This window comes from Aptenodytes patagonicus, chromosome 3, assembly GCF_965638725.1.
Source record: "Aptenodytes patagonicus chromosome 3, bAptPat1.pri.cur, whole genome shotgun sequence".
NCBI lineage: Eukaryota > Metazoa > Chordata > Aves > Sphenisciformes > Spheniscidae > Aptenodytes > Aptenodytes patagonicus.
The window spans coordinates 11,709,910-11,737,698 of record NC_134951.1 but is presented as its reverse complement, the minus strand read 5'-3'; the positions used below and the strand labels follow the sequence as shown (position 1 = coordinate 11,737,698).

The 27,789-nt window shown below is 46.5% G+C and overlaps 1 protein-coding gene across 1 annotated transcript; it reads right to left on the bottom strand.

Annotated features, from left to right (window-relative positions):
- Positions 1-314: 314 nt before the first annotated feature.
- On the bottom strand, positions 315-27,179 carry SDC1 (syndecan 1). Its single transcript, XM_076332719.1, has 5 exons — positions 26,849-27,179; positions 5,693-5,774; positions 3,538-4,028; positions 3,188-3,317; positions 315-2,621 (listed from the first exon to the last, which is right to left on the bottom strand). The coding sequence occupies exons 1-5, from the start codon at positions 26,903-26,905 to the stop codon at positions 2,455-2,457; spliced, it is 927 nt and encodes a 308-aa protein (XP_076188834.1). The 5' UTR covers positions 26,906-27,179; the 3' UTR covers positions 315-2,454.
- Between the last annotated feature and the right edge of the window lie 610 nt (positions 27,180-27,789).

Below are 27,789 nucleotides of genomic sequence, written 5' to 3'. Positions count from 1 at the left end.
CCCAAAACCAGAACCAGCATGAAACGCTGCAGAGCTCTGACAAAGAGATTTCATTCAAGTCTCCACTACAGCCCGTTCATATTCCACGCCACTGCCTCAGGGTAGAGCAGCTCACCACAACCCAGACATCCAGGGCAGGGTAAGAGGAAAGCAGGCCACACTCATACCCTTCAAATTCTGAGCTGAACCTCCATATGTTTAGCACCAAAATTCACATTTCATACTTGGAATCCAACTTCCTTAAAGAACTCGGCAGTCTTAAAAACCACATCTACTTTGTGAAGTATTATATACAGCAATGTTCACAGATCAGACACATTCTTGCCAAAATGCCATTTATTGCATTATACCTTTACATGGCATACAGATAACCAAATGTTGCATCTTCTGTTAGAAGTCATATTTCATTTGTACCACTTAAATAACACAGAATGTCATGTTTGTTTCACAAACTGTCAATTTAGACTACCAAAATATACAGGTTTTTTCCTTTCCCCCTAGCAAGGTTGTGAGGTACAACTGAAGTTTACCACTTTATCTTCCTGTGGTTTATAAGAACCTTTTCATAGATAAACCTATCAAACAACATTTCTACATTCCTATACAAAGCAAAGAATTACAGCTGAAATTAACACCATCTGGTCATTGCATTAACCTATAAAAATTCATTCAGTAAAAACAAAAAACAAACCAAAAAATCAAAACAAAAAAACACCCAAAGACATAATGGACTTTGCAGCTTTACTTAAAAACAGCCAGCTACATATATGCACAAGTTTTCCTTGTGCATAAAGAAGAGTTTGGAATCAAGAAGTGTTGGTTTTTTTTTTCTCGGGTTTGCAGAGAAGGCACCAATTTTAGCTGCATAGCAGCTCAGGAGTGTTTTATACTTCATTTAAATTACACAGGTTTTTAAGTTTTACTGTTAATGTGCAACACGTACTAACTGTTGCAATATTCTCCAATCATTCCCTCTGGCTCAACAGTACAAATATTTACATCAGTTGTAAACACTCCTCCTCCACCCCATACCTTCTGCACTGAGTGATGAGAAACTGAACTTGCAAGAAGCTAACCAAAGGCAGAACAGAAGTAAGGCTTGTGCAGAACACCACACTTTTCTTCTCACTCAGTTTGAGATACTCTGGAGAACTCCAGACCCTCAATGAGGCCTCAGTGCCTCACACCTTACAGCACATTGACCACCAGCAGCTTCAGGCATCCGGACATTCCTCAGGAGGTGCTTTTTGGCCCTTACTAGTCTGACATCCCTGGAGTTGCTTCTCTCCAAAGTGCAGGAACAGCTTCTGAAGAGCTGTTCCAGAGTCGTGACAGTCAAGCACGCCAACTGTTTTATATATTTAAAGGCCATCTACACTTAGCCTTCATCAGGCTTGTTTCGATACTATGCTTCTCTACTCCTTAGCTGTGAAGTCACGATACGCTGCTTTCTACCTTCCACCCCTGTGTGCCAAGGTATTCTGTGGCTTAGACAGCAGACCGTGTTCCGAGACAACCACTGTAAACAATGCACAGAGAGGTAGGTGCTACAACACCTACTGACGCCATCGGTCACCTGGCGACTACATAGTAGCGCAGGGTAAGTATTTGCAGCATGACAGCCCAGCCTAGATTCGGCACCTACGAAGAGGGAATGTCTGAGATGAGACTGCTTAGAAAAATCTATTTCTTACCTAAGCCTCGAAGGAGCAAGAGGGTAGTGGGACAGTCCAGCGCTATTGGCAAAATGAACTCTCCACTTAGTTTTGGGATCTTTGGGGTTTGTTTTGTATTAGTGTATGCACCAACTGCTTAGGAGCTGGTTCTGAGTATGGGATAACGTTTCCAAAATATGTTATTTTAAACCATGTGACAGTCATTTGCTTACCCTGGCCCTCACACCTCATTTCACTAGAAATCACATTCAGCTTGATGTTTCATAGGCATTAAGTGCTCCAAATACGGCAGTTAGAAAGAGCTAGAGGATTGCAGTGTACCAAACGTCTGCCCAGCACAGCCATTTGTTACACTTAAAACACATCTATGAGTTAAATAGGAAGGATCCCTGCTATACAGAATTTGAGCACTGATAATTGTTTATTCTTGCTAGCCCTTTCCCTAAATATCAAGAGGTTTATACATACAGTGCTCCCTTATCTTCTCCCCACCGCCTGCCCCAGCAGTCTTTAGATAAACCAAAGTGAGTTTAGGAACTTGCAGTCCCACTTCTGTTTAAAAAAAATTTAAAAAAAAAAAGTTGTGCAAGAAAGCGGGGAATGTTCAATGAATCCAGATCTACTTTGTAGTTATAAAATTTCCAATGGCAAAGTGGTAAGGGCAAATAACCCAATGATCATATGGCTTAAGTTTAATGCAAAGCACACTAGGAGGTCCACGTGCAGGGAGAGAAGAGTCCAAGAAAGATGGAATAAGAAGTGTCCCGAAGATCAGCATTTATGCATAGAATTCTTCTTGTTTGTGTGGTTTTTGGTATCCTCCGTTAGACTGTTTTGGTTCGTCCAGTGAATAGCTGCCTTCGTCTTTTTTCTTCATTCTGTACAGCATAAATGCAACTAGAAACACTGCAAACACCAGGCCTACTAGTCCTCCAGCAATAACACCTAGAAGGGGGAAAAAAAGACACAAATTACTCTAGACGCCACACCAGATAATGCTAGTATGATTGCAAGTTCCAGACTGTTCCTTACTGCACGGTCCTTGACTTCGTGACTTCCAGAAATTAATTTGCCCTTTTGCCCCCTCCCACACCAGTCATCCTGCCATTACCAAGAGCCTGCTCATCTACATGAGGTAAACCTAGAGAAAACAGATCTCTCACCGCGGCACACTGCAAAGCACGCAAGGCTACGTTGTTCAACTCTAGTCATTTGATCCAGGCAGCATTAGAGCAGTTTTACTGTAATTTTTGAGAGGAGCGAAAGAATAGGTTTAAACATAAAATTCCAGATAACTAGCAGTGGCTGCTTTGCTATTAGCAGATTAACATTTGCCCCTGTTAGGGTTTTGACAACACAGAATCATGAATCACCACCCTCATTTTAGAGGTCTAATGTAAAAAGTTGGCTTTCATGCTCAGAGATGTACTTGCAGAACTGCAGCTTCTGCTGCCTGGAAGACCCCTACGAGAGTCTGCTTTTACCAACTAGAAATCCAGAATATCAGGTACCTCCAAGAACTTCTTTTCTCTCCATAATTCCTGAGGCTCCTGATGCTTTGGCATTCCTCCCAGAGTCAGCCAGTACTTCTGAGTTCTGGGTGGGGACCAAATCCTCATCTTTAGTCAAGATGAAGTCTCCCTGTTGGGACATACAAGGCAGGTTATTCATGTTTCTCATCATGTCTGTTACTGGAGACTTTCCACAGCTTTGTTTTTTCTCATCTAAAACCCTCCACCAATATAAGCTATTAAATCAATCATTGTTTTTAACAAATTACCACCCTTTCCTGCAAAACCAACTTACTACATAGTACTAAAGCCATCTTCCCGGAAAGGGTGTCAAAGCTATTAGTCCTCACCGGGTCTCCAGAGCCATCTTCAGAAACATCCTCATGTGTAGGAACAATGTCCTTTGGAGTTGTTGGTGTGGGGGTGGCAGCGATGTCTCCCTCATGATGGATGGTAGAGTAGGGCTCAGGCACGTCTTTAGTGTCTGACACATCAGAGCTAGGGATTTTAGGTTCGAGCTCATGGACTGTGCCTGAGGCTTCTGAAGGAGTTACATGAACCACTGAAGGAAAGTGAGTAGTGGGGCTTCTCACTGTTGTAACCGCATCATTTGCTGGTTTCTCATCAGGCGAGCCCAGGATGGGTACTTCGTCCTTCACAGCTACAACTGGCTCCTCTGTCACTACATTACTAGTTGCAGAAGGAGATACTACTTCCTTTTCAGTTTGGCTCTCAAGCCCGGGAAATGGCTGTTTGCTGAAATCCACTGGTGTTGCCAGTAATGAGAAATTAGTCGGTTCTCCTGGGATTATCCAGGTGCGAGGCTGGTCAGTCAGGGGACCTGCAAAATAAAATTAAAAAAAAAAAAAAAAAAAAAAAAATTATCCTTGGCCAGTTTAGAGACCTATTAACAGTATCTTCAGGACGCTGGTCTAAGGAGGATGCCTAACCTGCATAGCCAATTTTCGTAACAACAGCAGTTCAGTTTGTAATTTCTTATCCCTTGCAGTGGAATAAGGAAGGGACAGACCAATGCGCTATTCAGCAATACTTTGTTAGTCATCTGCTTCTCCCCAAGGCACAAGTGCTAGTCTGTTTGCAGTGTTGTGGTTTAACCTCAGTTGGCAACTGAGCACCACACAGCCGCTCGCTCACTGCCCCCCGCCCCGGTGGGATGGGGGAGAGAATCGGAAGAGTAAAAGTGAGAAAATTCATGGGTTGAGATAAAAATAGTTTAGTAATTGAAATAAAATAAAATACTACTAATAATAATAATAATAGTAATAATAAGAAGAACATACAAAGCAAGTGATGCACGATGCAATTGCTCACCACCCGCTGACCGATGCCCAGCCAGTCCCTGAGCAGCGGCCCCCCCGGCCAGCTTTCCCCAGTTTATGTACTGAGCATGACGTCCCATGGTATGGAATGTCCCTTTGGCCAGTTGGGGTCAGCTGTCCTGGCTGTGCCCCCTCCCAGCTTCTTGTGCACCCCCAGCCCTCTCAGTCAGTAGAGCATGGGAAGCTGAAAAGTCCTTGGCTAGTGTAAGCACTGCTTAGCAACAGCTAAAACATTGGTGTGTTATCAACATTATTCTCATCCTAAATCCAAAACACAGCGCTGTACCAGCTACTAGGAAGAAAATGAACTCTATCCCAGCCGAAACCAGAATAGCGGACAGGTCAACAAGGGGGACGTCTGCTTTCAGTACACTGGTTGCTCAGGATGGTTATCTGACTCTTTTCCCATAAATATATTTCATGTGATTCAGAGCAGTCACCCATATACTCAACACCTTTAGTCACTGGCACATTTGGCACTGATTTCAGGGTCTTATTCCTGCAGAATTTAATTTAATTTAAAATACAAGCATATGGCTGGAAGGAAGCAGAAGGATACCATGCTTTAGCTTTCAATAGCTTACTCTTTCCTCAGTAGCATCCCCTCAACTTCAGCACTGAACACCAAAGGTCTCTCTCATGCAGTTTAGTAATCATTCTGATAAGACTTTCTCCCCACCCTAAAACCCCTTTATTCCACTTTTAAAAAATTATGGCCCATGGGAACTTACACATCTGATGACAGATAAAATTTGCAGTAGATGTATGTTGGCAGGTTGGTGTTTACACACCCTCAAATGGTATCTCCTACCAGCTTGTAAGAGAAGACAAAGGCCCTTCTTACAGTCCCTCTTCCCCACGAGTAGAGAATCACTCCAGTTTCGTAACATTCTTCATGCAATATTTCATATTAGCAGTGACATGGAGTATACCTGCTTCTGCTCCCTTTCAAGTCTCCTACAACTCATTTTCTGCTAATTGTTAGGATCTGAAGCAATGCAAGATGAATAGATTAGGCTCTTTCTCTGTTCCCAACTCTCATATTCTGGGGCGGGGGTGTGTGTGATTCCTCCCTCCCACCCTTTTAGCTTGGATGCTCATCAAGATCTCAATTGCCACATTCTGGAAGGATCAAGCACTAACAGTGCAAGTGCTAATAACTCACCTGCACCTGAACCTGAGAACGCATCGTCATCATCACCAGATGAATCAAGATCTTCAGGAGGAAGGTTCAGATTTGTAGTTTGCTTTAAAGAGAAGGGGAAAAGGTGTGTTAGTGATGAGATTACTTAAAGCTATCACGTTGCTTGCGCAGGGTCCTCTAAGGGCTCCTGAAGGTTACACCAGCTTTCTTTGTTCAGATTGCATCTTCTCATCTTTCTTCATTCCATCCTCCCTCCCCAAAAGAGCAGTTCTGGTTAGTCTATTCGGTGTTGGAAAGGTCAGTCTTGCTGTCTCCCTTCTCTGCGCTGCTTCCAGGCTGCACTTGCTTTGGGAAAGAAGAAAGCAAGGAAACCGTTCAGAGATGCATTTTAGAAGTGTGGGCACTCAGATTAAGTCCTGAGATAGAAGCCAGCCTTCCACGTAGGTGTTGTGGTTTAACCTCAGTCGGCAACTGAGCATCACACAGCCGCTCGCTCACTCCCTGCCCCCACCCCTGGTGGGATGGGGGAGAGAATCGGAAGAGTAAAAGTGAGAAAACTCATGGGTTGAGATAAGAACAGTTTAATAATTGCAATAATAATAAACAACAACAACAGTAATAATAATAATGAAAGAACATACAAAGCAAGTGATGCACAGTGCAATTGCTCACCACCCGCCGACCGATGCCCAGCCAGTCCCCAAGCAGCAGCCCCCCCGGCCAGCTTTCCCCCAGTTTATGTACTGAGTATGACGGCACATGGCATGGAACATCCCTTTGGCCAGTTGGGGTCAGCTGCCCTGGCTGTGCCCCCTCCCAGCTTCTTGTGCACCTCCAGCCTTCTCAGTCGGTAGAGCATGGGAAGCTGAAAAGTCCTTGACTAGTGTAAGCACTGCTTAGCAACAACTAAAACATCGATGTGTTATCAACATTATTCTCATCCTAAATAAAAAACACAGCACTGTATCAGCTACTAGGAAGAAAATTAACTCTATTCCAGCTGAAACCAGGACAGTAGGAGAATACAGCCCTGAGCTTTCTCCATTTATGCTTCAAGGAGTACACTAACCAGCACAGAAGTTCAGTTGCTGAAACAAGAAGCCAAACCCTTGTTCTACTGCACCTGTTTGTCATAACACACAATGTTCAAAGCTGTTCTTCCAAAGAAGACACCACTAAATAAAGCAGAGTGACTACTTCATGCATCTTGTTAGCCTCTGCTGTATACGCTTACTGTTCCTATCGGTACAACATGCTTGACTCTCAGCTCATGACTAGCCCCAGGTTTATTTCTGCAGGGCTACCATTACCTAACCAGTCATTCTCCCCTCTCAGATTTCAAACCAAAGCCCTATAAGTCACTTCTGAATTTTGTCTTTCCCCTATCCAACTACATTCCCCATTTTCCAGAATTTTGACTTCTATCCCATCCTCAAGATGTCCTTGTCGTCCCTTTCCAGCACTGCCCCATCTGCAAGTTTAGGAGATACTGCATTGCATCATCCAAGCGGATCATGGTTTTATGGGGAGTGTGAAATCTCATTTTATTATGTAAAAAGAACATACATTCTTGCCAGCTTTGCACCCAGGCCCACTGTATTTCTCTACCTTGCATTAACACAGTGTCACTCAAAAATGACTGTAACACTCATTTTCATCCTAGGCAGAAGTTAGCCAGCAGGAGTATGATCTCTCAAACAAAGCAGTTGAGCTCTCTCATTGTCACTTTATTACCTATGCATGGCTGTATTTATTGGCCCTATCTCCTTTTCATTCTCTTAAGATATCAGGTTTATCCAGTTTTCATTTCCGTCCTTAATACCTTATCCCTTCCCTACATTTCCATAGAACAACTAGTTTCCAAGGTGGTTAACTAGCCCATTAGATTTGACCTCTCTGAAGACAAAGAAGTATGCAAGCTGCCACCAACCTAATCAGGCCCAAGATCTTACCCCTTCTAGGTGATCATTGCAGTTAGATTTTTATTTTTTTTTAAATAACAAAAAAGTAAGAACAAAGAAAAAACTCATATAGATATTAAACTTTTTAGCACTTCTCTACTGGAAGAAAAACCAAACCAAACCAAGCCACTTTTCCTCAAGCTTCTGCAACCGTATTTCTAGAGTAATTTCCAAGAAGAAATTGCCCTTCAATCTTTTGTTTAGCTGCATGTCATGAGGTAATTTGGATTTTTAGATTCGTCCCTGCTTGTTTGCACCGCGCTTTTGCTCTCATCCATGGAAAGTAGGTCAGATAAGTACTTCCTGTATGTTTTCCTTCTTGTGTTGAAGGTCAGTGACTCACACAAGCTGATCTCACTACACTTCAAATATTAAAGAGTACAAACTGTTGGTGCAGAAAGAATATGGGAAGAACTGCCAGGCTTCCCAAACTCTGCTCTCTTGAGCGTCCTTTCCAGTACGTTCAGAAGTGAAGTCAGACTTCAGAAATTGCACCATTTTGGTTGACCGGGGGGGGGGGGGGGGGGACACACACCATTTTTTGCCCTCCTTTCTTGCACTAGCAATGGCAAGCACAATCCTTTGTTCTCTCACTCAGCTTGGGTTTGAGTGCGAAAGGGGGATGCATTGCAAAAGGAGGGGTGCATTCTCCTCCCAGTGGGAAGACTCTACCTTGAAGCAGTTAGAAAGCAATCTCTCCAGCTTTTTATTGAAGAAACAGATTGCCAATACAGTTTAAGACATGTCACCATACACCTTTATCTAGGATCAAGTCTAACTCCCCCCAAATCTGAATCTTCAGGCGTAGCTCATACAGGATTTCCAAGAACACCTGGACAGATTTGATGGTCTGCAGACCTTAGCAACACTCCTGAAAGGATCACAGACTGTCAGGAAATGAAATAACAACTCTTGATCTTGACTACCGAGCCAGCACCCCTTCCCCTTGTGGTGTTAACGGATGAGGCTTGTTCAGTCATGCCACACTTCCTTTCTTGTTATCCAGCACGTTCAGCCAGCCTACCCCTATGCTTCCCCTCACACCTGAGCTTTTAGCCTCTTCCCAGGCTGCTGCATGTTCTGCGTCTCCGTAGCCTTTGTCATGTACTTGTTTGAATCCTAGTTTGATTTCTGTATCTTAGCAGGGATAGCTAAGTCCTCCTCAGAGGAGGAAAGTCCAGTGCAGTCCACTCTAAACCAATGGAGACCCATGCTGTTCCAGTGTGGAGTTGCCCAGCTGCTGCTCAGCAGCCACCCTGCAAACATGAAGGCAAACCGAGACCAGTTCCTGTCCCCTGAGGTTGGCTACTGTACTTCAAGAGAGTAATAGAAAACATGATTCAGGATTAAAGTCTGCTTTCCACAGCTTTCCACAAGAACTTAGTGAAGTCACACTGAATGTGTCCTTCTACTTAGGTGTCCCAAAGGGTCTTGTCCCAAGCTGCTCCTCTGGGAGTTGCAGCATCTCCCTTTGACCAGGTAGTTTGAGGCCTGGGATCTGAAAGGGACTTTCTTTGCCCCAAATACTCAAGGGACAGTGTAGGATTATGCACATGCGCATACCAGTCAGAATATCCACAAAGTGATGTAACTTCATGACATCATCCAATTTCATGACACATGAGCAGTAAGGAACATTTGCCTAATTATATAACCGTAGAGTTATATAAAAGACTACACTTCTTGGTCCATAGACTACAACTTTAGTAGGCATGAAAGGCAGTAACCTTTCCTTATGGCACCACAAAATACAAGTACTGCAGAAAGGTCATGCTTCATAACGATCTGCTGCTGAAGGATTTCAGACACAGCAAGGTTAACGTAAAACACTGACTCAGGACAGCATCGGATGGGATTGAACTCATTTGGGTTTGCATCAGGTAGATGGACTGTGCTGTTCATACAACAAACACCTCATGGTCAAGGCTTTTCCATGACCTTTTATTGCAGCTGAGTTGCACCAACGAGAAAGGTTTTGATTAGTCAAGAGGATTAGGGATGCAGAACACAGATTGAATCACCAGGTTGTGCTATCATACAAAAGAGCTAAAAATAAATTCCAGCTTAAAGCAAGATTGCTCTACCAACAACTTTGCGTTACTTTAGCTCAAAATTTTATCATCAGACTGTTAGATATAATCAGCTAACATGGACGTGCTTTTAGAAATTACTTCCATTAGCATCCAGTTTATTTTTCAGACCACTGAAACTATCTGTGGACCATTCACATTATAATTGATGCCAGAGAGGCTGGATGAAAGCATTTTAAGTTCAGGTGGTGGATCCTTTGAAGGATTTCTGATGATATCTCATGTATTCTAGTCAAAAAACTTTCAATTCTTATACTGCACCTACAACATGTTGCTTTTTTACCATTTAACAAGCTCATGTTTTTTTAGTTGGTTTTTTTAGCAGCTCAGACAACTGATTAGAAATACTTGCCTAGCCCTTTTGATTTGGTGTCACTGAATTTGACTGCATGTGAGGGGTAAAATTTTTAACAGCATTTTTGATATGCATTAACCAGTTCCCATTAACCAGTGGAAGACACCCTTCCCCCAAGTATCAAAGCAGTCTGTTTAGGGGAAACCCTGGGGAGACTGGTAGCCTCTGTTCTTGCTGAGTGCTGTATTGTTGCAGAACAATAGTTATTCAGTTCTGCTGGGACACCCAGAAAGCTGCTTAGTGGCATCTTCAACTTAATCAAGAATGGGCCAGGTTTCGCAACTCATTAGCAATATTATTGGCTCCAGAAGTCTGACATACTCCAGACTTTTTTTTTTTTTTTAAAAAGCATCATTTCTAACTATTCTTCAGTCTTCATCTTGGTTGCAGTCTCAATACATGAATCTTTCTATGCTTATCCCATCAGCTGCCACAGAGTTCCCTCCTGCTAGAGCACAGATCTGAAGTACTCTCTCATGATGAAGGAGAGATTTGTAGTTTATTAGTTGATCTCACCCTGCCCAAACTGGGAACCACATTTCTTTAATTTGGAGCCATGGTATATGTAAAAGGAAGAAGATTTTTTCAAATTGCTCTTTGAGGTAAGCAAAAACACTGGCTTTGCCACAAGCTGCTACAAGCCCTAAACTAGATCAAGGATGATTTGTATCCCACTCTTATTAATCCTAGTTAGCGATCAGCCTATTACAGCAGTGTCAAAAACACTTGAAATCCTCCATTATCTGAATAATGCCCTTAAATTTGCACATTTGTTTCTCCTAATAAATCCTTCTTATTCAGCTGAAAAGGAATGAGCTGTAATGAGCTCTCCCACCTCAAACACCTCCCTAAGCATCCTGCAAGATTATTCCAACTTTATGGGAAGCAAAACAAATGGTTTGCTCTTATTTGAGAGACATATAAAAATAAGACAAGCATTTGGTCTCTAGTTTGGCTACCAAATATAAAACTGGAGCATCTAGAAAAAGACTTTCACAAGGATTTGAACAGCTCTAAAATAAACTCGGACAGAAAGGTTTGCCTTTCACCTTTTTCTGTATATTGAAAAGCAGAGCTAGTCCTGCTAACAGAAATGCTACCTGAGACAGAGCAGCCTGAAGAGCTTCTAACCTCAAAATACTGATACTAGTGTGTGGGAAGACAAAGCCACCTGCTGAAATTTTAGCTTTGTTAAACCTTGATATTCTGCAGTTAATAGCCCACGCATGATTAACTCCAATCCCAGATATCCATGGTCTGCAAACAGCTTAAATGGTTAAGGGGGGGGGGGGGGGGGGGGGGGGGGGGGGAACAACCAACCAACCACCAGCATCCTCACCTGTCCCCCTTCTTCTGCAGGCATACTGACTGCTAGCATTAAGTTGACCATGCACACCTTCAGTTTTAACAGTCAGCCATAAACTCTGGAGTAGCTGAAACAGAACTGATGCTTTTATCATGGCAAGTCAGAAGTGAAGCTTGTGTGCGAGCCTGCTACATCAGAAGTCAGTAGCAGTGTGGCACCATCTCAGCTAAATGTTCCTTCAGTTGTTTCTCCTGTTACTCCACTGCTCCAGGTAAGCACCAGTGCTGCTTGTTGACCCTGCAGGTTAATGAAGTAGTTATCTTCCTAGAAGAGCCAAAGATGCAGACTAACAGCACAGACCAAAGAGCAGAAAGACAGCTACAAACTGTCCCACGAACAGCCCATGGACTGGATAGCCTAGATTTAAGCAGTACTTTTATCCCTAGCTAGTGTTTCAATCAAGGCTGTTCAAAGCATTACAACTATCTGCCCTCCCTATTTCAGATGTTCTCATTTCCCCCCTCCCTCAATGAGCTTTTGCTGCGTTCCAACAGGCTTCAACATCCCCACCCTTCCATCCATCAGTTTATGTCAACTGGAGTAAGGCTCGTTAGTGGCTCACAGGGTGCTCCTTCCAAAGGGAAGCAGTCAGGCAGCTCTCAAGTGGAAAGTAAAGGATGCTCAGCAAGGCAAGGCAAGCACCATTTTAGCAGCAAGAGGTAAGTATGCCAGTTAATCTGGCTACTTCTCCATCTGATCTTTATTAGTATAAAGAAATCTGGAAAATCTTGGTTAACTGAGTTCTTACTGGCCTCCTCTTCTATTTTTGGCTGGTGACTTGAGAAGGGGACTATCTTTGAGGGAGATGCCCTAGCTGCAACAGCAGTTGCTTTTGTTTGAAGCATGAACCACCTGATCATCACACAGCGGCTACCTCTTGGCACTTGGGCTCTTCAGGCAGTGAAACACCTTCCAATGCCTACTCAAAATAGGATGAGAGCTTTTAGAATCTATTCCACTATGGGCAGAACAGACCAAACTGTAAACTCTGCCCACTGTCCACTAGGCTTTGATCCTCCTTTTCTGTCAAGTTTTGTGGCCACAGCTGTAAAAGCATACTCTGATCCTTTGAACAAGATGCAGTGGCCAAGGAAGAAGAGCATCCAGCTACTCCATACGCACAGCAGCTACAGTCCCAATACTTCTAGAGGCTCACCTGATAAGTACCACACTGTTGCCCAATCAGCATTACATTTTCTTCTTATTGTGACAGGGCAACTTTTTTAATTAAGTAGGGCTGAAACACAGCAATCAACATGCCAAGAGCAAAAATGAACTGGCCTGTCACCATCAGGTTGGGTTTCACATTCTGCAGCAGGGCCCTTTAAACTACCACCTCCCATGAAAGCGTGTCACTTCATGTTTCCTGAACCATCCCCTGTGTAGCTGTTTGTGCAGTCTCATGGTGAGCCAGATCAGTGAACTGGTCTGGTTAAAAAAAAAAAAAAAAAAGAAAAAAAAAAGAAAAAAAGCCCAAAACATAATGCAAAGAATTTTCCAGCAGGACCAGTTCCCCAATCCTGCTTGGTGCATGAATGCACAAGTGTTTGTATTGGCACAGGGCAGAGGGTGGCAGCCAGGGCTGCTTAAGCAATTCATAGAGAATCACAGCCCGAGTTCCTGGGATGCTGACACACATTCACTTACCCTGCGGCAGAGGGGCAGTAAAATACCCTGCCACCGCCATGCATTATGGAAATGCACATCACCACCCTCAGACTACAGGCAACATGCAAATCAGAGGCTGACTCAAAGGGCTGCACAGGTTTGTACAAAAAGGAGCAAGGAGAGGGGCTGTAGGGAGAGTTCTCTTCTGCAGAGTTTGTTCACGATGGATAAGGTTTGTTCCTAAGTCTGACAACAGTGGTTTTAAGTCCTCCCTGATCTCCTAAAGACAGTAGCTAGATAGATGCCTTATTCAGAAAAGCAATAGTACTGCTTTTGTCTTGAGCCACCTGAACTTTACAGGAGGTCCGGTGCGATTGCAGTTTAGTACTGGACAAAGAGTATATTGCACGTCCTTCAGCAGAGAGGGCTGAGCAAAGCCCCCTAGCAGCAGTCCAACAGGTTTATGGACACCACAGCCAGGGAAGCTTGTGGCCATGCAACATACACAGCATCAGTGACCACACATCGCTTGTGTGTGCTGCTCGAGTGTACAGAGCACCACGTCAGTTCTGATGCAGAAGAGCTGAGCTGCCTCTCAGTTCTCTCTCAGCCAGCTCCACTGGAAGTCTGGTCAGTCCTTCAGCAATACAAAGAAGCGACTTAGAGTCCGTGCTCCTGCTTTTTCACCTGGAGGATATATCAAACAAGTTACTACACACTGCTTTCACTCATGCCAACCTGCTCCTTCCAGCCAAGCCGTACAGCCGAGGCCAATGACTGAATCTCACTGACAGGTCAACAGATCCACAGACATGGCACACAACAAGCACTCAACTTAACTCTGTATCAGTGGCAGGTGCAGTTTGTCACAATATGGCCAAAAGTGGGGTACCTTTTGTCTCCCACATTCAAGGCAGCCTGTGTTTTGAAGGTGCAGTCTAATGAGAAAGCTCTTTTCCCTGCAGCTAATCTCATGAGAAGCAGCCAGTTCAGTTTTATGCTATAACTGCTTTTCTTTAAAGAGCCTTCCCTGCAGCTCCTTAACATACTTGATAGTTCAGGCATTAATTTCTTCAGATAGCACAAGAAAGCCACAGTCAATGCGTAACCTCAAAGAGTTGTGCAAGGTAGGTGCAGCTCAGTGAGGCCATAGAGCTAGCAGCTCCAGTTCATCCTGGGGAATTAATTTCAATCTATTTCAGCTGGCTTGAGAGATGAGCAGTGAGCTGCGTAAGCTAAGACCAGACAAACCTAACTTGTCTTCAAACCCTCTGACTTAAAAGTCATCAGCACTTCTTACTTTCTAGTGTAGCAAAACCATCAGAGAAGATTCAGTCTTACAGCAACAGCCAGTTCATCTGTTTGTTTAGAAAAGCACAGACGGGGAATTGCTTAGTTTCAGCCAAAGCCAGTGGTGGGCTGCCCATCCCAGGAACCCTGACTGAGTAAGGTTAAAAGAGGGGAGTATGCTGCAGGTCAGAAAATCTTTATGAAATGGAAACCCATCCAGCAAAGGACTCTAGTAGCCCAAAACCCACTACTAGTAACTGCAACACAGATAAACATGACCCTCCTGATGGAAGAAGAAATTAAAAGTAACAGTATCTAAGATCCCTGATGCCTCTTCCTCCCCCTGCAGTAGCACAGCCACATGCCCCCTGGCTGTCACGTATACCAACATGGCTAGTTCACAACATGTAGGATGACCGCAGCATACACGCAGGCCCTGCTGTGGAGTTCAGGCAGGTGAGGTTGAGCAACCCACCTCAGACAAGTCATCAGCAGTTACAGCCACTTAAATGGAGACTGGACTTTGTAGTGTTGCCCTCCAACACATATAAACACATTGACCTTATGTCTTCAACAACAGTCCCAGCAAAACTAGTCCCTCTCCTTAGCCAGTTATTCCCATCCATGCGTTGACCTCTGTTGCCGTGAACAATCTCGCTTGCATCTGGGTGCAAATTCCTTTCTTTGCCCCATCTCTTGCCACCCACTCACCCTGTCTTAGGGATCAGCACTGAGGACTGTCACTGGAGTGAAACTCACTACAGAATCACCGAGACTTCCTGGCAAGTGCAATAGTGGGCTTCAGCCCACCTGATTCCTCCTTGACAGCATGCATGGGTTGGAGAAGCCAGTCTCCTCTCCCCATAAAGCTAAGAAACAACCCAGCTCCCAGTAAAGCAGACCAGTTAGCATTACAGCCCTGAGACTGATGAATGTAGTCCAAGACTGGGTTTTGAGGGAAGAGCTGCAAAGCTGCTAGTGTCTCCATTCGTCCCATTTGAGACTATCTTCTTCCAGAAGGCCTGTTAGCTCAAACTGGTCAGCGTGCAGCTGTAGGCCACGTGCAAGGATGCTGAGAGGCTCAACCCCGCACACTCCTCCTGCTGAGGCCATCACTGCAGAACAGAGTGCAAGCCTGCAGCACACCAATATCAGGACACAAGAGAGGCAGTTCAAGGACTTTGGTCCCACAGGAGCACAACTTGCTCTTTTCATCTTCAGCCATTCAGCTCAGGAGGTCCCAGCTCAGAAATCAGAGACGTGTCTACAGGAAAGCATGACGTGGTCTGTGACATCTCAAGTCTTCAAATTAGGCTGATGACACACTATGAATCACTGATGCCTCTCAGCAGCACCAGGAAAACATGTGCATGCCTCTGGTCCTAGGGAAGCCTGTTTCCTGGAGACAAATGACATACAACTTGGCTGGTGGAACTACTACCCATTTCAAATGCGCTCCATGCCAGCTTTTGTGTGATCAGCAAACTACCACAAGCAACACTACAGCTGCATGAGTGCTCTGACCTGAGCAGATGTGTTCCCAGAAGTCAGAAGTGACCTCATCACCATGCTACACAGTATTCGGGGGAAGCTGTTCTGCTTCACCTGAGGAAGGGAAGCCAACATACAGCCAGGAATACTTCCTGCCTCCAGGAATTATTATCAGGCAAGAGTAAGTGCAACAGCCTTCGGTATCCAGGCACATGGCTAGGAGAAGACCCAGGTTCTTATCTCAATCCTGGGAGTCTCCCTCTTCTCCTGCTTGAACTCTAGCAATTACCTAGTGCAGGATATGCCAAGGAGCCAGGAGACAAGGCTGTAAGATCTTGAAGGATCACAGAAGCATTTTCACTCTATTAGTGATACACATATATGTTTCTAATTTAAGCAAACTGCTTGCAGTGCTACACTAGGTCAGTGAAATCAAGTTTCAGATAAAAATCTCTAGTGTATCATCAAACTAAGGGTTTACTGGCAGTACGTCTGGTTCCTAGCAGCTAGGAAGTGATTTAAACTTCAGCAGAAAGATGAACTCGCAACCCTGGAGGACTAAAGGTCTCAGCTAAAGCAGGTTACTTGGTAAACTTAATGAGACTACTTAAACCTACAAATAGTTAGCCTTACAACAACAAAAAAGCTGACAAGGTATTCTGATTACAGTAACATACAGTTACTGTAACATACAGTTACAGCAGAACCACCCAGACTTAAGGTTTTATAGGAGGATATATCCTATAGCAACTGCCTATGCAGAAGACAACAAAAATTACTTTCTATTTGCTGACACTTCAGTGGCAGAAACACCTGCCAGCTGTAAGGTCTGCTGCTGTCAAACTGCTTTAGCTTCGCAGCTGATCTGCTCGTAATTTACCCTACAGGACATACATCAAGTCCTTCATGTCATGACAACCAGCCTGAGACTTAACAATCCAAGACAAGGCCTTCTTGATCGCTTTTGTAAACTCCACATATTCTCCAGAAGGAGGCACGATAAAATCTCCAACGCTTGTTAATTTTTTTTTTTGCTAACAATCTGTATTTTCCATACACACATCCCAGACATCTGTTACCTTTGAATGCTGTATTTCATTATAAATCTCATACCCAGATTCTTAGTTACAGCACCACCGCCAACCCTTTTCAGGCACACCCCCCATTGAAGAGCTCATTGATCAAGGAACTGGAAGCATCCAGAAAATGCTGCCTGGCTTGAACAGACACTGTCCCAGTCTCCGTCTCACATGTGCACACCAGATGGCAGGATCGGTCACGTCCCACAACCTGATCCCTCGGTGCTGTTATTTGTCAGTCTGCCACAGAAGACACTGACTATTTGCAAGGGAGCTGCAGAAGCAAGTTAGACTTGGGCAGCAAAATGAGCCAACAGTTGGCATTCAGCAGCTCTCTTCTGATTCGGTCACAGTCCCTACAGCTAAGCTCTAACCAGTTCTGAGAAACTGTTCTTGCACAGCAGGACTCATACCAGTCAGCCACCGGTCTGTTAAGCAGGAACTTGCGAGTCTCAATCAGCAGCCAGTTGCTGGACTCACGTAGACCATGCAAGCAGCTTTAGATTTTGTTTTTGATCCAACGCAGGGCAGTTCCCGCACCTTGGCAGGTCTTACACTAACACACACGGTTACGTGTACTTTTTGCATTTGCTTCTATGCCTCACCATTTCCAGTTTCAAGTAAGCCAGCATGGATGTGAAGAAATCAAGTTTCTTCCTACATTATGAGGCATGCTATCAGGTCTGTTTTATCCACAGGATCTTGCAGTGTTGACTAAGCCTAGACTGTTCATAATGCAGAAGTCATCCCTGCCAAACAGATGCAGTTACACCAGCATGACTAAGCCACGCACAAAAAGACTGAAACATCTCCACCAGATGCAGGTGCCACATCTCAGATCAGGAATACCCTGTTCCCCCATCCCAAGAGTCTTCTCAAAGAGGCACTTTCAGCATCACCTGTTCCTTCCACATAGTCTTAGCAGCTCCTGAGTGCAGGTGCCAAAGAAAAGCAGCATGTAAGTGTTTCAGATACTACTGGTCTCCTTGGAATAAACAGCAGTAGGCCAGATGGTTTTTGGGCACAGGCTGGACCACATTTCACTGAATTACTCTAACATAGAACACAGTTCAGACTGCATGAACTCCCTTTGAGAAATATGCACACTCGTAACCGCTGGACCATACAGCAAATGATCTACCCATATAAAATGGTGCAGAGATCAAGCTCCCTGTACCTCTTCCTAGGACACTAATGGTCTCTGTGTTCAGATTTACAAAAGTGTTGGTAATCCTGCATGTAAGACAAAGTTCTGACAGCGGTTGCTTACTACTGTCCCGTTCACAGTTAAATTATGCAACACCTCAATGAGATTATGGAAGCTGGCTGGTGTACTTCCAAGCTGAGTCATGAGGGTGTTGAAGTATCATTTCAAAGCTGAAGCATCAAATGAAATCCTCCCATCAGAAACAGTCTTTAAAAAACTGCTGCTGCAATTGCGCTCTAGTCACCTATAGTTCTACTCATATCAGCAATGAACATTAGGCATTTCTTAACCAAACACCTAGTGGATTAAACTAATCGACTCTGACCTAGAGTCACTCAGTTGCACTGTTTAGTACCACACCTGTACAGTGGAGCCCTGAACAAGGGACTGTTACAAAGGCAGGATAAATCAGAGACCCTTTGATCCAAGCTTTTTATCCAATTCTCACTGTAACAGATACTAGCTACAGCTACCTCATGCCTTCATTTTTGGGTATACCGCTTGTTCACCTGTCTTCCCCATGGCCTTGTTTCACAGCAGCCACCAAATCAACTGAGGAGGTTAGAATTTAGGGGGACATGCTACCACATTTGTGGAGTCTAGATGCTCTCCTGCCTCATATGGGCAACTGCAAGACTTAAGCTGTGATTTGGACATCCCTGCGTTTTACACATCTATACTGCGAAGAGATAAGAGACATCACTAATGCCACCTCTGAGGGACTGTCAGGCATTAAGACAAATCAATGAAACAGTACTAAAAATTGCAAGGCAAGGTGAAGTGCTTTAGTACCAAGTTACTCCTAGCACAACATGTCCCTTAGTTCAGACAAGTTTCTGGCAAGGAGTACCATCGGGATAGCTAGACGCTACATAACAATAGATCAAATTTGTAAGACACTGTTCAAACATCACTAAGTGAAAGATATTTCATATACTAATAAACTTCTGGGTCTACTCACTGACTACCAACTCTAGTCAGCACAATACATCTCTAAAGAAAGTAAAGCATAAAATGCTAAAGGACCACCTTATGGGCCAATTCTAAAAGCACAGGCTGAATCACTGGCATGTACCAGCACCATCACTGCTACACCGAATGCTCTGCTGTTCCAGGTTTGGAGAATTCATCTCGCAAAACTCAGCTGATTGATTACATAGGATTACTCACGCAACTGTAGTTGCTCATCCTTCTGAAGCATCCAAAAAGGTTCAGTTTTCAATGAGAGTGTCGTGATCTCCTATTACAAACTTTCACTTTCTTTTACGGGATACTGCAGTTTTCACAATTTCATAATATTCTGGGCCTGCTGCCAGAGACCCACTGGCTACATCCATACTAGTAAATTAAACAACATCAGGGTACGTCCCCAGGCACTGGAACACAATCAAATTATTAGAGTGATCTCTGGCACAGTTTCGAGCCTTGCCAACTGGTATGCCCCCAAATAATGCACGGGAGGGTTCCCCAGCAGACAATCTGGTGGTGGGGGAATGTTAAAGGATAGGTCAGAAAATAAGATCTGCTATACAACTGGGACTCTAGCATTTAAGTTGGCCACAGAACAACTAATGTCCAGCCTGTTTTACTTACTAGAATCAGTGTAAGGAGGTTTGGTGGATCTTTTTAATCCCTTTTGGCTGCATGCTGGGGAGGTGGGGGCATAGTGAGCATTTAGCACTTTTCAGCTACTACAGTAGTAACTTCTAATTATTCATAATCGCATCTTCCAGCTTCTGTAGCAAGAAGCTCACCACCATTTCACAGCTCAGTGCGACTACAGATGCAGACTGAGGAACTTTTTGCAAGTTAAACACGCTTCAGAGCGGAGCTGATGCTGCTGGAGGATTAAGCTAGCAGCTTTCCTCTTCGAGGCCATGAGTCAGTTGATGTAAGCGCACGATAGCAGAGCACTCCTTTGCCACTGCCCAGACATGCCAGAGTCAGCCTCTTTTGTTAGGTGCTTTGTTCACTGATGGGAAAGTAGTCATGATCTAGATGATTCCTCCGTTAGGACAGAAAGAGATTTAGAAGTCAAAGCTGTCTAGCTGCAGGCTGTTAGGCAAGTTTCGATGCAAGCCTCACTACCACTTTTTCATTGCACGTAGGTGCCACTTACACCCTGTTAGAGCCAGTGAGGTGGACAAATCTCATTTGGCCATCAAACCTGCCAGTGCGAGTGTCTCTATTACAGTTTCATAAGCACAGAGCACAGCAGGGGAGTGAAAAATATCACATATATTAATGTTTGTGTTAGATATGAATTCAAGCAAGCTTTGTGGTTTGTCTAGTTTGGGCTTTTACTCCTCTTACCCCTCAACTTCTTGACCAAAGAAAGCCTAGGCTCTGTCCCTAAAGAAGATACCTACTACCTGGTCAATGGAATAACAGGTTCTCTCTTCTGCAGAGATGCTCTTACCTGAGACTGATGTTTTGGTAGATAGACAGGCTGCTCTGAGCTCCTGCGGTTGTGCAGAGCACAGGCATCAAATCTCCCATATCACCATCCTGGGGTCAGGGCATACAGCCTCCAAATCCTGCTGTGAGCTGGTCAACAAATAGCACATGGCAGTGATAGATATCTCTATATATAAATATATACATACCTATATTTATATTTCTCCACTCCACTGGTCTCAAAGCATAAAATAAGGCAGCAATAGGGTCCTGTTTTGGGACAGGAAAGAGCTAGGTAGTCTCCTCCTACAGCACTGTGCCCGCCAGCTCTGATCCCCAGGAAATATAACAAAGGCTCCCTACCAACACAACCACAGCAGTACCACTGCTACAACATGGAGCTTCACAACAGCTCTCATCTGGAAATCATTACATTAATCACTGCTTGCTCTCCAGATGGTAGACTGGCTCCACTCTCCCCTGCCCACCTCTGGCTTCAATATATAGTCTGCTCGTCTAGTAATCCCTAGATGCAAGGGGCTGGACTGGAGCTGCTGACCGGCTCTGACCAGGATGTGTACTGCCACCAGCATTAGAAACTAATTAGAAGAGCTTTCCTGTGTACAGCGCAGGACAGTCATGGTCTGCGGTGCTGCCCAGAAAGCATTCGGCACACTCCCCTTACAACTGGAACGGAGTTCAAGTTTCCTTCCATTTAAAAGCCAATAAGCTCCTCATCACGTGGCACAGGCAGACAAAGAACAATCCCCGTTCTCTAACTATGGCTTGTGTACGCTCAGGTGATGGAGCCAGGGCACTCAGATAAGTTGTTGCATGAACCAGCTGTACTTTGCAGAAGGCTGGTTGACAGGAGTGTGTGCCTGGGACTGCCAAAAGCCAAAAATCAAGACTGTCAGCCTTTGTTTCAGTGACTGGCATATAAGACACTGTCATTACTACACAGGCAGTGCAGAAAAGTTACAGGGTGGAGCATGACAAGAACACAGAGCCTTCATGAAAGGCAAGATACCCATGAGTATTTTAAGCTGGTTGGCTGGCATTTCCCTATCTTTTATCAGTGCCTTTGATTTAGTCAGGAGTCATTCTGCAATAGCCATTCTGAAGACCTTTCAGTTATTAGAAAAGCCATGAACACTAAGAAGCAAAATGAGTGGATATTAAGGAGAACTATACTGCAAAAACAAGGGCTATGGAGAAGACAGTTCTGCCAGAGAGCACAGCAGCAAGACACATGAATAAAGTAGCAAGAGCTCTTCGACTGATCAATACCTGAAGGAGTTTCAAACTAGAAGCCTAGCAGGCTAGGCTAGTAAGCCATGACTTACACCACCTCCATGACTCAGTTGTAACTGCAGCTCCAGTGACTCAACAGGAAGTTCTGTTACCAACACCATCCAAATCCCACTAACATACTGGTTCCCATCCAGCAAAGCAAGCCTCACTGGTGAGACTGGTCTCAACAGTGAGATACAAACATTACAGTCAAGCATGGCAAGGAGCCCAAGCTAACAGACTCCATTGGACCCATGCCGGTTCCACAAGATCCAGAACATCGACTGTAGCCAAGCACTGCTTGAGAAACTGAGAGGTTGGGAAACCACCACATTAGCAGATGTTGTTCCGCAAGAGTTGCTTGTAGGAGGTCCAAATGTTATCTCACCTTGAGGTAAGGCTTCACAGTGCAGTAACTTTTCCACTAGAAAGTACACTATCCTGGGTTTCTAGCCAGGCCAGATAAAGCTCATTTCTGCGGTATACCAGTAGCCTAGCAGAGCAGTAGTTCAAATGAAGTACGCTAGTCAACTCTAACTTAGAGACCTGTTACTAAAATTGACACTCAGCACTCCTAAGGAGACACCACATGCTCTCTGCATTTTAGAATATCTTCTCAGCTCAGAAGTGAACCTATAAGAAACACCAGAAGTCCTTGCACTATTGGTCAAAACAACTTCCACTTTGCAAGTTCACTGCCTGTATCAAAGTCTAGGGAGTAACAAAGGTTCCTCACTTCTAATCCACAAATAAACAGCGCCTTTAAATACTAAAATGCTCTGATGCCTCCCCAACAGCTCACAATCCCCCTCCCCCAAATACATCCATTTATGTTTCTGCTCATATTCCTCACTTCAGAACGCTGATACAGGATGCAACTACACTCCCTAATTTCTTCCACAGCCTTTAGCAGAGTAAGACTACGGTATTGTTTGGAGGCACTGATCCAGTTGCACTAGAACAGGAGAGCTGTCGTTCTAGCTGAAAGCTGATGTTTCCACTGCTTTGCTAGTTCTCTTGGCACAGAAACAGCACCTATCCAGTCTGTTTTTTCATGGAGAGAGTTACCATAAAAGTAAGGCGGCTATCACTTTGAGCTAAATTGCTCTCAGATAAAGACACTAAAGTAAAGGTGTCTGTGCTCCCCTTATAGGCAAAATGAGATCTAGTCAACAAAGCCCCGACAAAGCAACTCACCTTGAAGTAGACGTGCAGAGGCTGGTCAGATAATCACTCTCTTTGGCTCTACTGATTACATCGCCATGACTATAATGAGGGCTTAGGCACCTAGCACACACATAGACACCTACATTTAGGTGCCTTAACATCAACTGAACAGTGTCCTGAGGGACTAGTGCCATTTTGAAGTACCCTATGTCTCAGCAAGTGCATCAATCTCCAGCTGTCCTGGAGTGCTGTATTAATAGCTCTGAGTTAATAAAGAGTAGGAGACATCTAAGATGAAAATACTAATGCTGCAATGCTGAAGCACTACAATTTTATCATTGACAGCACCTCCTCAGGAAAGGGGTCCTACCTTCTCTCTCCCAAGAAGCTCCCTCCTCCCTGTAGCAGGCCCAACTAAAATCCCAGCTCCCTAGATGCCAGATGACACAAACAAGTGTGGAATGTCCCTCTCAGAGGCATTAGTATGGTTCTTGGACACAAGAGCCACTTCAAACAAGGTTAGGACGAAGTGCTACTATATAGGCCACCTGGAGACATCTAAGCACTAGCAATGCAAAACACGTACTTAAAATGGACCAATTTTGCTGCTAAAACAGCAGCCTACATTTCAGGTTAGTGCACTAGCTTAATTTTAGAAGGCTTACAGGTTTCTTGCACTTGCTGTAACTTGTCTTGGGTTGTTAAGAGAGGATTGTTTGGTTTCCAGAAGTTTCAGAGTGCTGCCACTAAAAATGTTAGCTCTTCTAGCCACTTGAAACCAAGAGAAACCTGGAACAAAAGACTACAAACTTGCACCGGAGCCCCCGTACACAAGACAAACCACAGCTTATTTGTCTCTGCTCTAATCGGAGCTGACCAGATACAATAGAGGCATCATTTTACTGGGAGGTGGCCACCAGCAAGTGAGTGTTCAGATGGAGAAGCGCTGTTTATAGTGCTTGATAAATGAAGTGACGCTGCTCTGCATGTGCTACAGAAGAAAGTGTTTCCTCCTTATCCACTGCCTACATGTTTAATAAGCAAGCTGGACTACCTAGTTTCTTCTAATTAGTTTACGTTCAGATAGGAATGACATCACCTTTGGAAAAAGGTTTTGCCTGCTCTGCTAAGCTTGCGTTAACCGCCAGCACGCACCTACACCAGATGAGACAATCAAAACCCTGTTTTCCCTCACGATACAGGCTGGATTGTCCACTGCCCTCCCGCAGCAGGCTATGCTTCTTGGCTCAGTTGGCTTCATGGCAGGGTTATACCATGTAAAAGTTTCCATTTGAGGAAAAAGTAGGTTAATCTGTTAAGATGCATCAGCCGCCTTATTTCAAGGAAATCAATGCCCCCATCATAACAAAGAGGGCAATTGCTCTCATACAAGGTGTTTTGAGCAATAAATTGTCACCTTGAAGAACAGGAACCTCCCCAACCATTCCTGCGGGTAAGAGTACTTAGAAAGAAAACAGCTATTGTTTGGCCACTTTCTTGTTCCTGCTTATTACTTCTACGACAATATGCATGGATGAGTCAAGTCATGCAGCAATAGCCAAGGGTCAAGTGATGTGCCAGCAGCAGCGGCACCCTTTGCAATAATTGGACCACCCAGAACCCAACACAACCATGCCAATGCCTGTAGCACTGTGATCTGGCATATGCAAAGGACTGTGTAACGTCACTCTGCTTTCTGTGACCAACACAAGAGGTTTTCTGCCACTTGATGCAAAAGCATACTTATTCCAGATAGGTGGGAAAGGCAGCTTGGTCCATGTCACTGACATTTCGACATGGGAAAAAGGCCACGTGATCACCAGAAGGGAAACAGCCCCAGCGCTGAGTCACCACAGACAGCCCCAAGGACTTCTGCTCCTCCATGTGTTCACCCAGGAAACCCCTCGATCTGAAGTGTCATCCAGGCCTGCGTGTCTCTTACGCACAGGAAAACTCCAGACAAGCATTTACTTCATGTCCTTACCACTTCTAGTAGGGAATATTTATCACAGGGGAATTTTATCCAAATGCACTACAGAGGCTGCAGATTAACTGCAGTTTTACCACTTTATTCAGTAGAAAGCTTATTCAGAAGCTATGAGCAGAGCCCTCTCCCCATGAAACAGCATTGATTACACTCACATGCTCGTCATTTTTAGTTGTAACTACTCACTACCATGTGGTCTAGAAGGGTACGTGTCCAGATCTACAGGTGGAGTTCACAGACAGAATGGTACAGCAAAACTGGAGGTATTTTGAGCAGCTTAGATCTGGCCGTGCACTTTGTTCTGCCACTCCTTATCCAACTGCTGCTGTAGTTCATCTCCAGACAAGTTTCAAATCAATCACTCCCTTTCAGAAAGAAAAAAAACCCACCAGTTTTGACTTTGATGATCCTGCCTGATCACACAAAGCCTCATGTTCCACTTTTTCCTTCTAACTCATCCAAAGGAGAAGACTCCACGGGCGGCGCGCACACAGGTCTGGCACACACACACGGGAAGCAGGGAGCGAGTGTCCCTCACCACAGGAGAAAGGGATGGCGACTCCAGCTTTGTGCCCCTTGAGAGGTGGCCACAAGGACTCCTATCCCACACTCATTAACCCCACACAGAGGTCAGGGGACGACGCAGAGCCCAGGCACCCAGCACAGACCTGGAGCACCAAGCAAAGCGCTTTTACAAGACTGTGGTGCCGGACTTCTGTGGAAAGGCCCTCCACAGGCAGAGCAGAGGCAGGGAGCAGCGGGAGAGCCATCCTCTATTCATGGATGACATCTGGCGGCGGCTGCTGCTGTGCGGAAGCAGAGCTTTCCAAGGCTGAAAGGCTGCCCGCAGCCCTACGGGCTCTGCACGTCCCCAGGAGAGCTTCTCCCGAAACACCGGAGTTTTGAGAAAGTGCAAGCCTCACTATCACAGTGTTTGTTCAGGAGGAGTGCGTGAGGTCAGCGAGCGCAGAGCTGAAGAAGGCGGTGAGGAGGGGGAAAGCGGATGGCTCCGAAGCCCTGCCCAGGCGGCTCCGGTGGGCTGGAGGCGGCGGCGGGGCGCCGGGATGGCCGCACGCCGCCGCCCGGGAGGGGAAACGGGGCTGGTTTCCCAGGGCTGCTGCCGAGCGCGGGCGTCGGGGGAGCCGGAGGATTCGTGCGCCGAGTCGACCACCGGGATTTTTGGTTTAGTGGGCAGAAATAAAAGGCATCCGGGCGTACCCTCTGCTGGCCAAAGGCTCTCCGGGCACAAAGACGGCCGGGGAGCGGCCGACCCCGAGCTCCCTTCGGAGCCGGGTTGTGCCAGGGGCACGGCAGGAGCACCCCCGTTTCAGAAGTCACCCGTGACCGCGGAGCGCGGGGGAGGGCTCCCCGGCCACAGCTGAGCCACAAAGGGCCACATGCGAGCACTCGCCCAAACTCACCGCTCGCCCGCCTCCGGGGCGCACCACGCCGGAGGGAGGACGCAAGCATCTCCCCCCCCCCCCCCCCCCCCGCCTTTCGCGGGCGCACCGAGGGGCTCCCGCGCCCCGGCGGGAGGTTACCGGGCAGCGCCGCCCGCCCCGCAGCGCACCGGGGCGGAGCCGCCGGCAGGTCGGGAGCAGCCGCAGCGGGTCTGGTTTGAATTAAGGCTGCCGGGGCAGCCCGGGCTGGAGCCCGCCGCCAGCACAAAAGGCCACCGACGCCCTCCTGGCAGGGCAGGGCACCGCTCCCCTGCAATAACCTGTCGAAGGGGGGAGCCGGGCGGCTCACGGGGCGCGGCGGCCCCCCAGCCCAGCCCACCCTCCCCTACCCCGCCGCCGCCCCGCTCCCGGCCCCGGCCCCGCGCGGCCGCCCGGGCCCCGCCGCCCCACGTGCGCCGCACCGCCCCCTGCTCGCAGCGGGCTCACCGGGACAGCAGCCTGGAAGCAAAGGGCCACCAGCCACACGGCCACCACGTTTATCATCCTTCCTCCTCGCCGGGCCTCGGGAGCGCACAGCCTGCCCCTTCTTCCCGCAGTCCCCTCCGCCGCTCTTGCCCCGCTCCTCTTAGTATTCTTTTAAGTAGCTAAGGGGTTTCTCCCTTTTCTATTTTCCTTTTTTTTTCTTTTACCCCTTCGCAAGCCGCCGAACCAGCCTCCCAGCAGCGCTCTGCGGCGGCGAGGAGTTGAACTCTGTCTTTTAATGAACCCACTGCAACAACCTTCACCTTACGGCCACCCCCCGGCCGGCTCCGCCTCCGCTCCGCTCCGCTCCCCTCCCCTCCGCTCGGCTCGGCTCGGCTCCCCGCGCCGGCCCCGGCCCCGGCTCGGCCCGGCCCGGCTGGCACGCCCTGCCGCCCGCCCCCGCTTCCTTCCGCCGCGCTACCTGCGCCGCCAGCGCCGGGCGGCCGGACCGGTTCCCCCCTCCCCGGCCGGCGGCAGCCGCCGCTTCCATCCCATTGCATTCCCAGATTTCCTCTGCGGCAGCGGCATTCCTCCCGCCGAGCTTCCTTCCTTCTCGCTAAAAATAATTAATAATAATAATAATAACAACAATGATGATGATGATGTTAAAAGCCCTCCCTTCCCTTTCCAGTGTGGGAAAGTCAGAGGGGTGCGCTGCCTTCTCCCCTTCCCCCGGCGCCGCTCCGGGGAGAGGGGCGGGAGCGCTCCCGCCGCTCCGGGCCGGCCCGGCCCGGCCCGGCCCCGCTCGCCGGGCGGCCCCGCTCCCGGGACGGCTCCCGCTCACCGCCAGCGGGGCTTTCTCCCCGAAAAAATACGGTGTGTGCGTGTGGGGTGTCCTCCCTCCTGCCCGCGGATCCCTGGGGCTGGCCCCGCACCCTCTGCCCGTGCCTTCATGGCATCCGATT